We start from the raw sequence: 16,016 nt of genomic DNA, 5'->3' as shown, positions 1-16,016 counted from the left end.
TAGGTAGACATACCACAATACACACAGAAGGTTGCAATAATAATGTGTTCAAGGACAAAATCAATCTTTACTAAACAAACACCCAGAAAGAAAGTAGGTGGCCGACAGATCCCCAAAATATCATCTGTAGCAGTAATAATAGTAGTAGACTGTACTGAGATTCTGTCTGAGACAACCCTCGAGTTAAAATGGCCTTCTGAGGAAGTCAAAACTTGAACAAATGGACAGAATTTTTAGCTTGACATGCGCCCGACTTGCTCGAGCATAAAATGGCGCGTGAGGATGTTGGGCGAGTGTCCCGACCTCATCCCGCACTCGCATGATAGTTTGCTCGGCAGGCGCGTGCCAAGGTCAGAAGCACGCCCGCCGACAATGAAGCCCATTAAAGTTCCAATTGTCCCTGACGTTCGCGGTCCATCCGGCCTTACAGTTGGCGGACAGGTGAATCTGCCAGGCAGACTTTGCTTTTTTTGAGGAAACCTCATCCAAGGGCAGGATGAGGTTTCCGTTATTAGATTTTAAAAAAATGAAAACATATGGCAGAATTTACATCATGTATATTATTCAGGTGACTGATTCTGATGCGTGGACATTTTTTTTTTCAGGATCTCAAAATCTTTTATTTGTTGCTTTTTAAATTCTTCAGCTCCCCGAGGCAGCTCTCTGGCCTTAAGGTAGCTTTCCTTCCGCACTTCCCCGCTTACGTCAGCGCCCGCTCTCCTCCCACCCCCATCCAGGCAGCGCTGAGCATTTCAGCGGCGTTTCACACTGGCTGGCTGGCCCTTTGTTGGCCCACTGGTTGCGCCCGCACGCTAACCAAAAAATCCTGCCCGATGTGATTCTACGATAACCACTTTTTGGCAATCGGTTTCCAAAATGGAAAAATGAACCCAGTATTAAATCTTGTGTCCGAATTATATGGAGTATCCTGAACCACTCTTCTGCTTCACAGAAGCTGAAAGGATAGTGTTGGAAAACTGGATAAGGTTATGGCAAAACAATTAAACATAAGAAGACATGGAAATGTTGAAGTCAATAGCCCTTGGGTCACAGAGCTCTATCAAAAATGCTCCCCCTGAATTATGAGATTCACTTACAGGAACTGAGATGAAACCGTTAAAAGATCAAAAAGGCTGAAAATGTAACACCAGTACTCTCATGCATCATTTTTAGGTATAATCACTTCAGTTAAAGCAAAACTTGGGGATTTAAAGTTATGACTCAAAGACAGTGGGATGGATCTTCCCTGTCCCACACAGGCAGTCTTGACAGTGGGGCCAGGAGCAAGAACCGAGATAAGGGCATCGGGTGCTGTCCTCACGCACTCCTGCCTCCCAGCGACGTTGCAGGAAGCAGGTGAACATTAACTGCGGCTACCCAGGCGACAGCAGCCGGTAGCCAATAATGAGCAGTCAAAGGACTAATGGCGATGATGGGGGAGGACTCTGATGGGATCTTTCCAGCGTCGGAGCGGAACTCCCGCTGAATGAGGAGCCCAGTAACTCTGCGGAGTCAGCCTCCCAGCGACAGGGACGCAGGGCCTTGTGGATGAAAGGCTGCAGTTGTGGTTTCCCCTCCACTCCGATGACCCAATCAGCATTGGACCTCTATTTATGGAATTGTATTGACGTTCTGTTTTATGGCACACTTGCACTCTCCTTTCCACCCGTTGCTGCCAGCCATCTCTGTGACTGGGCTTGCAGCCGCAGCCTGCTGTCCTTAATCGACAGTGGACATGGCGAATCAGGAGGCTGCCGCCCGATGATCACGCTGGAATGGCACAGCAGTTCTAGACTTCTGAAAAAAAAAAGCTAGCAGTGACTTTACCTCAGTTATCAGGCAACCTGAACATGGGACCAGACTGGACCAAGCAGCTCAGAGATCTCTCTTTACCTCAAAGCTGTAGAGAGGAGGAAAGTACAAGGTTCGATCTCCAGTCTCTGCTGAGTTGACTGACCTCAGCAATGGATGCTACATCAGACATCAAGGCTCTAGCCCATTGAGAAGAAAAATCAGGTGGCATTCTATCCATCTCCAAATCATCATGCAGCCACCTCTGCTGGAAGGGCACATCTGAACTCCCCAGTCCTTCAGCACTCACTACAAAGGCTCACACATTGGAAGGGATTGCAACACAGCCACTATCTTTGTAAACATTCGCCAATGTGAGAACCAACTCCTTCAGGTGTGGAGAATAGGCAAAGAGGGGAAAAGAGGAGAGAAAATTTCAAACAAGAACAGAGTGTTACCTCGGATGGTTTTCGGTCTTCATGCCTTGATGTAGAGCTTCTTCTGTGCCGTGATTTGGAATGCTGGGACCAGGAAGTTGAATGACCTAAAAAAAATTGAACAGCATTTTTCTTTTCTTGTAAGGGAAGTACATTGATCAATCCCGAGTTGAGTTGATGAGACCTCAGTTTAACATCTTAACCAAAAGATCGCACTGAAGTGTCAGCCAAGTTAATGGGTTCAAATCCTGCGTGGGACGTGAGCCCATGACATTCTGACTCAGGGGTAAGAGTCCACTAACTTAGAAGAACTGACACCTGGCATGAAGGTGAACTGGTTTGTCTGCAACAAGCCTGGAAAGATAGAGATTGCTGCCAGTAGGAATCAAAAACAAAACCATTTATCTCTACAGTAACGTAAGAGCAAAATACTGCAGATGGTGGAGATCTGAAATAAAAGCAGAAAGTGCTGGAAAAACTCAGCAGATCTGGCAGCATCCATGGAGTCAGAAACAGAGTTAACATTCTGAGTCCAATATGACTCTTCTTGAAGACAACTCCACAGATGCTGCCAGATCTGCTGAGTTTTTCCAGCACTTTTGTTTCCACTTATGTCTACAGTTAGTATTAACAATTCAGCTCTTCCCAGCAAATGAGGACAGTGAATATCAGAGTTTCACTCTTGGGTTTTACTCTTGGAATTACTGGGATCACATTTTACCCATTTTCCCCATTCTGAATCTCCTGACTCTTTTTCAAACAGATCTTTAACATCTAGCTGAACCACTGGAACAGACAAACAGACAATTTGGAGGCACTTTCTGTCTCACCCGTAAAAGTAACTTCCCCACAAACAACTCCCATGGTCTCAAATCTTTAACTGGGGTTTGAACACAGCCTCCTGACCCAGAGGCAAGATTACCACCAACTAAACCAAGTTCACCTACAAATGAACAAAGGGGCTTCATTGCATTCTTGGCTGGAAAATTCAATTGAGCATACAAGAAATTCTTACAAAAAATCTCAAAACAGCTTTTCATTTCAGAATTACAGAACGAAAGTGGATAGGAGAGTTAGTTAAATACTAGCTGATTTTATGGGCACAATAAAAATTGCCTCTTCCCATCAGCTTCTCTCTCAAACGCTCCAATTCTTTATGTCTTTCTGTTTTGTCTTTCACTTTCTTTCTCTATATCACTCTCATATCCTTCCATTGTTTCTTTGCCTCTCATTCATTTATTTATTCTGTCTTTCAACCTCTTCTATATATTTCCCACTTAATCTAAATATATTGCAAAGATGTCTGTTTACACCTTACATACATTTGGTGGCTTTGAATTTTTTTTTTCCTAATTTATCTATTTATTTTAAAATGGGCTAGGACAGATAGCAACCTTGGCAGAAGCGAGAATATTGGGCAGGTGGGGAATGGATTTCAAGGTTCATCCAGTTCATCTTTTAACATCCTGCTGGTTGCATGATACAATTAGAATGGATTAATCATCGCAATCGATATCCATCAGTTAGCCAACAACAGATCAGAAGGAAGGCAAGATAGGGCTTAGGAGCAAATGTTGCAACTGGAGTCATAATCTTATGACCTCGGTTGAATGGGCCTCTCATTGGTGCTGCAGTGGATCCAGGGTTGTGAACAATACTGGCATTACCTAGAACAATGGGCCAAAGTGGTAGCAGGAGACTGGGGTAGCGGGGGGTTGGTGGTGGTGGTGGTGGTGGTGGTGGTGGTACGACGTAGGATCTTATTGCGGCTAGGCTGGAACGAGAGGAAACACAGCAGGGCCCGAGGACAAGTGCCAGACAGGAGGCAACATGGCTGCCTACTCACTTATAATTTGCATTCCTCACAGTGTCTCCACAGAGGGGAAGAAAAGAGGCAGGGAAAGCAGCAAAGAGCCAAGCTACTCCTGTAAATACTGCGAGGGGGAAAAAAAAGTGGAATTAAGTTTTCATGGGAAGGAAAGATAGAAAGGGAGATAGAGAAATATAAATAGATAGATATGAACAGGCAGCTAGATATAGATAAATAGACACATAAATAGCCAGGAAAAAAAATACCAAAACTAAATTTGGTACTGGACAGCAGCTTTCCTTCCTCCTATCAGCCCCAATAAAACAAACAAACAGCGCTGTTAAATATATTGTGATTTACAAAGACTGTAAACATGTATATTTTAATAAATCTTCTCAAAGTAGTCAAATCCTTGCATGTCTTTATCTTAGCTGCCATGCTCCACTTCTAACAATATGACAGTCACATGAATGTTTGCTTTCATTTTATTCCTATGGGGGCAAAGGGTAACCAAACAACTCATGGAATTCTCAAAACCAAGATCACACAGGCTCTACTAGACAAATAAAGGAAATGCCAAATAATTTAAAAAGCAGCTGAATTCAGTTAAACACATAACACAACTAACGAGCGGCATTTTGCTTTCAAGTTTCTTCTTACTTTAGAGTAGCTGATTCATACTTAAATGTTTTGAGGATTATGACGCAAGAGAAAGGAATTAAAAGTCACCAGTGAGTGTGAGAGACTACACAGAGTGGAAAATTCTGCATGGCCTGCTGACCTTGACTCCCAAATTCGTGATACATGTTTGTGGCAAATGAAGCTGCAATCAAAGAGGGCAAATTCATAAAAAGACTCTAAATATGAGAGAGCATTAGGTGTGTGTTAAAAAAAATGCAGCTACATATAAAAGAGGGAGAGAAAGAAAGAAGAAAATGAATGAATATCAATGGATAGAAATGAGGCCATAATATTACAATGCAGGTTTCAAAAAATACATTTCCCTCACTTCTTTGAAGCACACGATATTTATTTTCCAATTTCCTCCTCCCTCTTTTTCTGCGGACTATGTCTATGGTCGCACAAACTGTGGCTTTTCTTCACGCACAGGTTTGTATAGTTCAGTATCAGCAATTTGTTCAACCAGGACCACACAGCTCAGGACTTACTGATGATCGACACGTGCTCAATTCCAGAAGACAGCAATCAAGACAAGGGATGCCCTCCCTAGACCAGGGACGCTGGTCAATCTTTGAGCCCCAATTAATATCCTGGCTGAAATCAGTTATTTCAGCACAGCGCAGGGATCAAGTCTACAGCCTTTCTGCACTGCCTGGGTCAATGCCACTTACCCACTGAGGCCACTGCTTAATGTTATCAGTGAACAAAGTGTACAGATATCCCCAATTTAAAGCCATTTCAAATAGTGTGTTTACACTTTAACATGGTTTGTAAATCATGAAACTTACCCAAATAGCACTTCTTCCATTGTTGATTTACCGTGGTTACTGTATATGCGCCAAGGGCCGCATTGTAACTGCAGATGCCCAGTCTATTTTTCAAACACACCAACCCGTTGCTTGCCAGCTCTCCTAATCCCCTCACTCCCTCCAGTTTGCTGCCTCTTGCTCCCTCCTACTCACCATCGTCTCGCAGCTTCCCCTCTCCCGACCCTGTCACTTTCTCCCACTCTCTGCACCTCTTGCCGTTTGTCTCCTGAACCCCTCGCTGCTTCCCGCTCACTGCCTCGCTTGGCAGTCCCTCTTCTGAGCCGGTGCTGAGAGTGAGGACGGTGAGGTTGAAACAGCAAGGGGCTGGGGGAGGGGGGGCAGAGAATGGTAGGGAGTGAGGGGGTTGGGAGAGGGAAGTGGAGAGCGGGTGGGAGTGAGGGAGTCGGGAGAGGGAAGCAGCGAGCAGGAAGCAGTGAGGAGGAGCGGGCAGTGAGCAAACTGCGAGAAGCAGCGAGCAGAAGCTAAGTAGAAAGAGCAGTAAGTAAGAGTAGTCAGTAGAAAGAGAAGTTTTGGGTCAATTAAGTTCAAGGCAAGCAATAGGTTTTTAATGTAAAAATTATGGGCCAGGAACATAACCCAACCTAATTAGATGCTTTCTTAAGGGAAAGTGATTTTTATTTCTTAAGAATGCATTAGGATGCTAAACGAGGAATAGCTGTATCTCAATTGCTTCGATCCTACCACAGTAAGTGCAGTGATTAATAGGATATGTGAGCCTAATAAGTGTAACTATTCAGGAACTTTGATGACAGAGCAAAAGGTTGAATTACCTCAATGGTCTCTTCCACCCGTCCCTCACTGGTTTTAAATATAGCGGTTAATATAAGCTGGAGGCAAAATCACTTTGATTGTAACCAAACAAAAGACTTACTGTCATTGTCATCAGAATCATCACTGCTGCTCGGTAGCCGACCTCTTTTCATGGTCTTCTCAATTTCTGGCACAAAGACTGTGAAGAAAGAGATCACGGTTAATGTCAAGGGTCAATCATGCAACAGTGGCCTGTCTTTCAAGAGTGACCAGGCTGTTTGCAAAATTTCAAAGTACATACATCCCCCTTCTTTTTCTTGTCCCCTCAGGTCAGCAAGACGCAGCTAGTCCTTAGTAAGTCAACAAGAGACAAAAAGCTTGCACTGTAATGTAATGAGGTTGGCCAAGTGCCATGATGCTATCGCTATGCGTAAGGCAGAGAACACAACGGTTGTTACTGACAGGGGGACTGCAATCAGGCCTCTTTGTAATGGAATGCGAATAAACAGGATTGACAATCAAGTCACTTTTGGACCCTGAAATTATGCAGCAGAATACCAGTGAACAAGCATGTAAGACAAGGGTCTACAATCCCTTTCTCCATTACGATAGCAGTGGCGTTCAACTCTTTAACATAAAGGGGTTAACACCTCCACTAAAGTATCAGAGAAGAATTTCAGCAAACCATGTTAAGTATTCATCCACCAGTAAGCTGCAGCAGATCTTCTGGGCCAGGAACACTCATGTTTACACAGATACCACTTTGCAGTCAAAAAGGCAGGTCCAGGTTGACAGGTGGTTTGGTATTTCTAACTGAAACTCTACAGCAGCCTGATCCTGGAGTTACCCTGACACTGATGCTCCTCGGTGATGATAAAACAAATAAATCAGTCAATTTCAAATCAACCCAATATTACAGTAAGCAAAAACCATACCAAAACAAAATGTTCAAGTGACTTGTGGGAAATCTGAACCCAAGGGGGTTTATTTTCTCCCTTATTTCCTCCCTTCCTCTCGAAGACAAAGTGGGCCACCGTTCCTTCCATTAAGTGAGGCTTACCTCCAGTGTCTCACACGAGTGGCCATTCTTCAAATAGGGACTGTGGACAAGCTGTCACCCACTGGCAACATCTATCTATTCCTCTCCTTGCCAGACTAGGCTGAGTGTATCAACCAAACCAGCTCATGGGTATAATTTGAAACAAATTCAAGGAGGCAGAGTCGACTATGGCTGAGAGCAGTAGAATTAAGACACTTCAACAGCTTATCATGACCAGGCTCCCGTGTCGCTCTAAATATAATGTCCTCTCAACCAGAGGCCCTAGGACTTTTGGAAAAAGACTTGAAACCAATTCAGATCCACTCACATCTGTAATAATTCTGATACCATAAAAAGGATGCACTGCATTCTTCTACTGAGAGAGTGAAGCTCTAGGCGTTTCTGAACTCCAGACTGGTGCCACCAATCCATTTTTACAATATACAGTCATGGCCACAATGTCATAGTCATTGTGGCAGAGAAGGAAGCCATTCAGCCCCAGTCCTTGCAGGTTCACTGTAGAGCAATCCTGTCAGGCCCATTCCCGTGCTCCATCTCAGTGGCCCTTAAAGTTTATTTTGCTCAAGTACCCATTCAATTTTTTTTTGAAATCATAGATCACCTCCGCTTCCATGCCCTAGGGGGCAGCATGTTCCAGATCATTACCACTCGCAATTTGAAAACAGTCCTTCCTCACATTCCCCCCACTTCTCTTGCCCAAAACCTTGAATCTGCGTTCTCTAGTCCTTGTACGATCAGCTAATGGGAACAGCTTTTGTCTACTGTACCTGTCATAATCGTGTGTACCTCTATCATCTCCCCTCAATCTCCTGTACTCTGTGGCAGGGTTTCCCAAACTGTGGGTTGCGATCCCCAGCAGGGTTAAGAGATGAGATTTTGGGGCCATGAGCTCCGAGGTAGCATTGCCTGCCATGAAGCTCGGGCTGATTTCTTACAGCTGGGAGGCCTCTCTAAATCCTGGGGTTTTATTACTGGCGGGTGTAGCCTCATGGACTGCACTCTGGAGCCTGAGTGCTGCTGCTACAAAAAAAGCTTTGACTAGGTAGGTATTCATTCTTTTTTTAAAATCCTGCCTTTTCATCAATATCCCCACACAAGTGATGAGGGGTGAAGGAGGGGGAGATTGGGCGGTGAAGGAGGGGGAGATTGGGCGGTGAAGGAGGGCGAGATTGGGCGGTGAAGGAGGGGGAGATTGGGCGGTGAAGGAGGGCGAGATTGGGCGGTGAAGGAGGGCGAGATTGGGCGGTGAAGGAGGGCGAGATTGGGCGGTGAAGGAGGGCGAGATTGGGCGGTGAAGGAGGGCCAGATTGGGCGGTGAAGGAGGGCCAGATTGGGCGGTGAAGGAGGGCCAGATTGGGCGGTGAAGGAGGGCCAGATTGGGCGGTGAAGGAGGGCCAGATTGGGCGGTGAAGGAGGGCCAGATTGGGGTGAAGGAAAGAGAGATTGGGGTGAAGGAGAGGGAGCTGGGGAGGGGTGAAAGGGGGAGCGATGGAGGGGAACTGGAGGGGGGTGAAGAGGGGGAGATTGGGGTGCAGAAAGGGCAGAAGGGCTGTGAAGGATGGGGCAGGTGAAGGAGAGTGGGATGGGGGTTGATGGGGGGATTGAAGTTGATGGAGTGGGTATTGGGGAGTGATGGAGGGGGACCTTGGGGGGAGGGGGAGCTTGGGGGGTGAAGGAGGAGGAGATGGGCAGTGAAGGAGGAGGAGATGGGCAGTGAAGGAGGAGGAGAAGGGCAGTGAAGGAGCAGAAGATGGGGCATACTCAACTCCTTTCCCTCTCCACTCAATAACTGAAACCTCACCCCCAATCAACAACTGAAGGCTCACCCTCTCACCCTCCACAATACCACATTCCCCCCCAGCCATGCCCTCTAACCACCAAATTCCCCAACAACTCTCCTCCCAAATGTTCATCCTAGGGCCACATTATATCTGAGGCAATTAAAATGGGGGTCACACTAGGAAAAAGTTTGGGAACCACTGCTCTAAGTAGAACATCACAGCTTCTTCAACCTAACCTTGCAGATAAAAATACTTACCCCTAGAACCATTCTGATAAATCAAACAAACAGTCATTTATTCTATACCAGAGAGTATTTATCTTTTCCCCACTGCCACTCCATCAGAGCTGCTGCTGTGGGCACTAATGTAGAACATCACAGAAAATCAGGTCCTTGACTCAGGACCTCACAAGATATTAGATCATTTCTACAATGAATTACGAGTGAGGTCACGATCCTTCATAGTTCATACACAATATGCGTCAACAACTAAACTCTGCTCAATGGCATTAACTGCGTACAGCTGTGTTATGACAAATTCCAACATTTAAGAGCGCAACATTTTATCTCCTCACTTCATAGGGGCCAGGTTTCCCTCGTAAAAGCAATCCCAGGTGGGTCATACTTTTGAAGTAACTTAATTGCGGCAGTATTTTGAAAGCAAGATCTCGGGATAATGTATTCCAAATGGGACAGTCTATAACTTGGAAATCTTGTTACAATGGGAGGCAGGAAAAGAAAGACAGCAGAATGTAAAAAGGAAATCAATGCTGTGTTGCAAGGTGAATTTCTCTACAACACCTAATGAAAACCATGTAAAGGGACTGGTAATCAATCTTGCAAAAACATAAAATCTTTCTTGAGATGTGCTCCCAGTAACTGAAACATCTATGCAGCATTCAACACATTTGTTTCATTGCTTACTTGAGCACAAATTGAAGCAAGTGTATGGCTTCTAGCCCAATAAATTCTCAACAATATTGCATTTAGTTACTGCCTCTGACATGTTTTGGATGGGTTCAAGTTTATGGAGGTTGGGGGTGGGGGGGGGGGGGGGAAGTTGGAGAAGCGAGGAGAACATTGGAAGTCTGGAGGTAATACAGCATGGATGAGGGTTTCAGCAGATGAGGCAGGGATTGAGACTGACACTTAAGAAGTGAACGCAAACAGTTTTTGCGACGGAGAGGTAATGGGGTCGGAAGCTCAGCTCAAGGTCAAGTAAGGCGTCACGGTCACAAACAACCTGATTTAGCCCGAGACAGAGGGGGATGGAGACACTTGCAAATGAATGGAGTTTCTGACAATAAAGAATGGCTTTGATCTTCCAAATGTTTAAATGGAGGAAATTCCTCGTCCAGAGTTGTGTGTCAGACAAGCAGGCTGACGACACAGAAGCATTGAAGGGGTTGAGAGGTGTTGGCAAGGTAGACCTGAAGGATTTCAGTGTACACATGCAACCCAAGGCACGATATTGCTGAGGGGCACCACTCAGATGAGAAACAGGAGGCGGCCAAGGTTAGATCCTCAGTGGAACTGAGATGACCCATGTGCTGGGAAAATCCTGTATATCCTTTTGTGCAATGCCCTTTAAGAACAGGGTGAACTGCGAGCATTCTGAAAAAGAGTGTTAATTGGTTTCCTGATTATGACATCATTAGGTTCCAAGAAATACCACGTGACCTGAAATTGGCACAGGGATGAACAGCTAAGAAGCAAAGAGTATAAAACTAATTGCAGTGGGGCTGGATCTGCCTATGTTTTCTACTTAGCAGTTCAAAACACACTGAGAAAATGTGTAAAGAGGAAACAAGCAAGATTCTCCCCAAATGAAACAGTTTTTTGTTTGACAGTCTTTGAACAGATCCTGAAGTTAAAACAGGCCTGAGAATAGAGACAGAGACTGTGTTACCGTGTGCTTTAGCCAGTTGGAAAGAGTAAGATCTGAAAACAGGAAGGGCAAGGGGTCGTGGAATGGGCAAGACCCATTGCTGCTGTTTCAATGTTGCCAAAGTCCACCAAACCATTTAAAGGGTTCAGAGAAGGGAGCCTTTGGGGATTCTGGACTGTCATGACCCAAGTGAGTGTAGGTGTTCACTTTGTCCGGGGCAATATGGAATGCGGCTGCTGGTGAATGCAACCCAAGGACAAAAATGATTGATGAGAAGTGAGAGATCCTACATAGCAGAGGTTAAGTTGGAAAGGCTGTGGGATTGCACATGGTCCTACATTTGTGCAGGAAGTAATGAGTGCTTATAACTATGTGAGAAATATCTTTGTTGTATCAACTATCTAATGTGAAATTTATCTCTTTGTTTGAAATGTCCTTCGCCTGTTGATTAATTTTGAATTATATTGATTTTAATTGGATTGCTGCAGTGAAAGTTTTAAAAAGTGAAATCTTGCCCAGTGGTTTCCTTTTAACAGGTTATCGGTCTCTAAAGGCATTGGAATGGAACACTTTCCAGAAGTAACGGATTGAGGCGGGAAGAGAAGCCTTTGTAAGAGATCAAATTGTTATCAAGCAGCTGGGATGTATAATATGATAAAGGTGCGAAATTTAGCTGGACTGATCATCAATGAAATTTAGCATAAAATATCTTTGATAGGCAAAACCTTCCCCAGTTCTGCTTCCATTGATAGATTAAATACAGCAATCAGCACTTACTGCTGCACAACATCACAGTGAGTGGTTTAAAGGAACATGACCCCCATTTCAAAAAAATGGTTTGTGGCTAATTCACAAATTACTGCTGCAAATCAAGGAGATGGAATAATGTCTCCCAGTGTGACCATTTTTACAAGGAATTCTACCCACAAAGCTTTCTGCAAATGTCCACAATGAGGAGGGAAGAGGTAATGGCGCAAGCCACATTTACTACTCAACTGCTAACGTTGGACAGAGGCTCAAATTCTGATTAATTACTGAAGTGTCCCTTTTTCTGTTATTAGACAGAGTTCAGTTCACTTTTAAATTCAATGGCCAGAATTTTCCAGTCCCGCCGAGGTGAACAGAGATTTCAATGGCTCGCTGACCCTATCATGTGGGAACCTGCCGCGAGGATGCTAGAAAATTCCAGCTTATATCTTTCATACCATTCTGAACAATAATTTTTTTTTAAATTCACCATCTCCCAAGCCCTCCCTTGCATACTAAACATTAAATCAGTAGTATCACAGCAATCCTTTGATACAGTTACAAAATAACAGTAGCACTGCAATTCTGCTGTCCGCAGGTAAAGCAGCATTAGACACTGCCACACTGAAGTCTAGGTGCTGCAGTGAATTATAACACCATCCTTCTACATCCAGGACCTGCGTTCAAAGTCAGTCAAAAAGACTCTGGCAGGAGAAAGAACAAGGGCAGCACTGTCAGAGAAGTGTTATACTGCTAGCCTTGTGGTGGCATAAAGGGTATGCTGCTGGACAAGTAATTTAGAGAATTAGAATTAAAATCCCAAGTGTTAAGAGATGCAAACTTGCCGTGTCATCGGGTGAGGGTTAGGAGCTACAAGTCTTGACAGGCTTTGGGAGTTTCCTGGCATGTGCAGATCGGGAGCAGGTTGCACACGCGCAGCACAGCATTTGGAGCTCTTCAGGCAGAGGACGAGGGCCCAGTGCACCCGCGTGGAAAATAAAACAGCACAAAAAAAAAACCCTCCAAGCATGGAACCCAGGAGTGGGGCGCCACGGTGAGAGAAAGTTCCAGGACAGGGGGGCAGGGAGAGGTCCCAAAGAGTGAGTCCAGAGAGGGGGCAGGGAGAGGTCCTGGACCGAGCTCGTGAACTGGAGAAAGAATCACCAGGAGGGAAAAGACCACCGGCGGGAAGAGGAGAAAAGGAAAAGAGGCTCCGAGCTAGGAAAGTGCTGCTGGTTAGCAGGTTTCAAGTGGTGAGGGCTCGGGAGAAGCCCTGGAGATTCCGTGCTGCAGACTGTGGGAGCAAAGGTAACCCTTTTGAGCAGTTAGTGTTCCACTCAGCGTGGTTGAGCAGGTGGTGAATTTGTGCCTGAGCTGGTGCTGGAGTGCAGACTCAGGAATCCAGGGAACAGAGCCTCGCAAGGCAAGATTAAAAACCCTACAAGGGGCTGAGCAGTTGTTGAGGCAGTCTGAGTCAGACCAACTTTTGGAGAGAATTCCAAGGCTAGATCTTCAAAAGGGAAGAATGAAGACCTGCAATTCCTCATAAGGGAGACAGAGTTTTAACGAGATCGTGTAGCTCAGCAAACACTAACTTCTGGGTGAGTTGCTGAGAAATCCGTGGGATCTGTCTTGGTTGCATCCGCGATTTAGTATGCAGTATATGGTGTCTGACCATAGTTTGCCTGTTAATTCACATTTACCTCAAATTAACCCTGAATGTTAGAGTAGAAGAAAGATATTGTAAATTGTTTTACCTTTCTGACCCTATATCGTAAAGTTTATTTTGTTTGTTCAAAAACCATGGAAGCTTGTGGCTTTATTCTCTTAGCAAATGACTTGGATCTCAAACTTTGTCTAATTTAAACGAACAGTTATTGATCCCGAAGTGGATCGTAGCAAAACCCTGTGGGGTCTGGTCCAGCATCATAACACATGGCCGTTTGAGGAGTTGAATGCAATTTTTGAAAATCTTGAAATAAAAAAAAACTGGTATCATTAAATGTGACCAGAAAGCTGTTGCGTTATAATAAAAATCTAATGGTTGACTAATGTCCGTTAAGAAAGGAAACATGCCACCTTTGCCCGATAGCCACATAGGAAATTTAGGGCCCACAAAGGGAGGCTATTCGGCCGGTCATGTCTCTGCCAAGCAGCAAAGAACTTTCCAACCTAACTGCACTTTCCAGCTCTTGGTCCGTAGCCCTGTAGGTGATGGAATTAAGGTTTAAAGGAGCATAAAAACCAGCATGAACTGATTGGGCCGAATGGCCAGTTTCTATATCGTATATCCAATGTATAAAATCCTATGTAAACTTGTTGCTGGATTTACAACAATAGCAGTGTATCTCAGCCAATAAAAATTGTTCATGCAACAGCAGTGTCCTATTAAAACCTACTTACTGCTATCAGCTAGCTGCACAGCCCAATAAACAAGAGAACCCTCGTTTTAAAATCCACAATTCCCTACTTTCAATCAGATTACCGCAGCATTCTGAGATAAACCATTATGTGCTACGCACTAATACTTACATATGTATCTCAGCCACTTAGCAACTGTTTAGATTACTTTCGAATAACCCAGTACAGACAGTTGTGAAACCAGCTCAGATTCGGATCCTAGGGAGGGAATCTTCCGCTCTCGCTGGTGGCGAGCTTGGAGGTGAGACGGCACCTCCACCAGAATTATGTTCTGGGTGAGAAGGCCCATGGTTGACCTCCCCACTCCATTGCCAATTTGAGGGCCTTACTTAGGTGGCCAATTAATGACCCCTTAAGAACCTCATCCCGCCACTGGTATTAGCCCAGCTGCAGACGGGCCTTTCGCAATACAGCACGCAGGACAGGTGAACCTGTGCGGGCTGCTTGTCACCTGGTTTGGCAGGGGAGGGGTAGTCTCTCAATCAAAAGCAAAGGCAATCAAAGCCTGATCATGGGGCTGGTCATCGGGAAAGCGGGGCCCACTGAAAGCCACCCTTCCGCCCTTGCTTCCAAACCCCCTACCCAACTCTTCCCGCAAACAAGCCTGCCCCACCCTCCCCCATTACCTATCTGTAACCTGGGTCCTCCACGATCCTGGAACTCCGGGGTACGTGTCCTTCTGGCAGCAGCCACAGCCTCTTCAGTGGCGCTACTGAACGCAAGAGCTGCCAGCATCCAGTCCGCCAGCAGCTCTCGTTAGACGGGACTTCCACAGCTGGGGTCTTGATTCCAGGGGAAGGCCTCGCCACTGCCTGATTGGCGTGTGGTCCAGCGGGCCTTCCCGAAAAGAGGCACAGTGGGTCTCTTGCCGGCTCACCAGCCAGCAGGCGGGGCCCCTGACGTCACAAGGTTCTGCCCTTAGCTTTGTGCATGTGTGTGTGTGCGCACGAGTCTCTTTAGAAGTTGAAACACACCATCATTAATACTGATTCACCATGGCCCACCGCATTTCACCTCATAATGTGTCTTGCATCACGCACTCTGCTTTGCCAAATGAGCATTTGTTCAAATCTAATTTTGCATACCACAAGCATAATCACAGGCGCACAATGCCCTTTGTGGGGATAATTCCTCAACACATGGTACAAAAGGAGGATAATTATTTCTGTCAGGCAGCATCGTAATGTAAGACTTGTGGTATGACAACTTGCCACCTGTCGCCAAGAAAACAGCTGTACTATCTCACCCTACAGAAAAAAAAAACTTTTAACATATTTTGACAGAGTCACTGACATAACTGCTGACATTACACCGCAGGAAACGAAAGCAGTAATGCAGCAGCGGAACCTTTATACTCAATGAAACCTTAACAGGAGGTGAACTACTTGAGGTCATCAGAAAGCTACACGAGCCTCAGTACCGGCCGGCACTAGACAAGCTGGAGCTGAGCGACAAAATCTGTTGGTTTAACTCTTTGCCCTCGCCGTAACAGAAAAGTCCCTCTCTGAAGCAAACGCATTTGATAAGGTAACAAGCAAAGCTCCTTCAGAGTCAACACCTGTTAGCATTTTCTTTAATCAATTTTTAAAATGTATCCCCTGGCCTGTTGTTAAGCTCCCCACAAATTAAAAAAAAATGGGCCTGTTTTTATGGGGGAAAAAACACGTACATCAGGAACTCCTTGTAAATTTAAGAAGGAACTTCTAACTAACCAGCAATACAAATTAAGCCATCTCAAACTCCGCCATCAGTTTAGTTTGCCTGCAGTCACTGCGCCCTCATTCTCAACAAGCTTATCTGATATAACAAGCCTCTAATTTT

General features: G+C 45.2%; 1 protein-coding gene across 4 annotated transcripts in view; it reads right to left on the bottom strand.

The window, feature by feature from the left end:
- LOC121278951 (protein Jade-1-like) overlaps positions 1 to 16,016 on the bottom strand; it is a 123,359-nt gene that overhangs the window by 65,362 nt on the left and 41,981 nt on the right. For all 4 annotated transcript variants that reach the window (XM_041189559.1, XM_041189569.1, XM_041189587.1 and 1 more), the window contains 2 exons: positions 6,421 to 6,498; positions 2,250 to 2,335 (listed from right to left, as the gene is read on the bottom strand). In XM_041189559.1, the coding sequence (XP_041045493.1) occupies positions 2,250 to 2,335; positions 6,421 to 6,472 (138 nt within the window). In that variant the 5' untranslated portion in view covers positions 6,473 to 6,498. The remainder of the gene's footprint in view (positions 1 to 2,249; positions 2,336 to 6,420; positions 6,499 to 16,016) is intronic.

The sequence above is a fragment of the Carcharodon carcharias genome, chromosome 1 (genome assembly GCF_017639515.1).
Source record: "Carcharodon carcharias isolate sCarCar2 chromosome 1, sCarCar2.pri, whole genome shotgun sequence".
Taxonomy (NCBI): domain Eukaryota; kingdom Metazoa; phylum Chordata; class Chondrichthyes; order Lamniformes; family Lamnidae; genus Carcharodon; species Carcharodon carcharias.
Note: the sequence above shows the minus strand (reverse complement) of the source record. Positions and strands in the feature narration are given on the sequence as shown.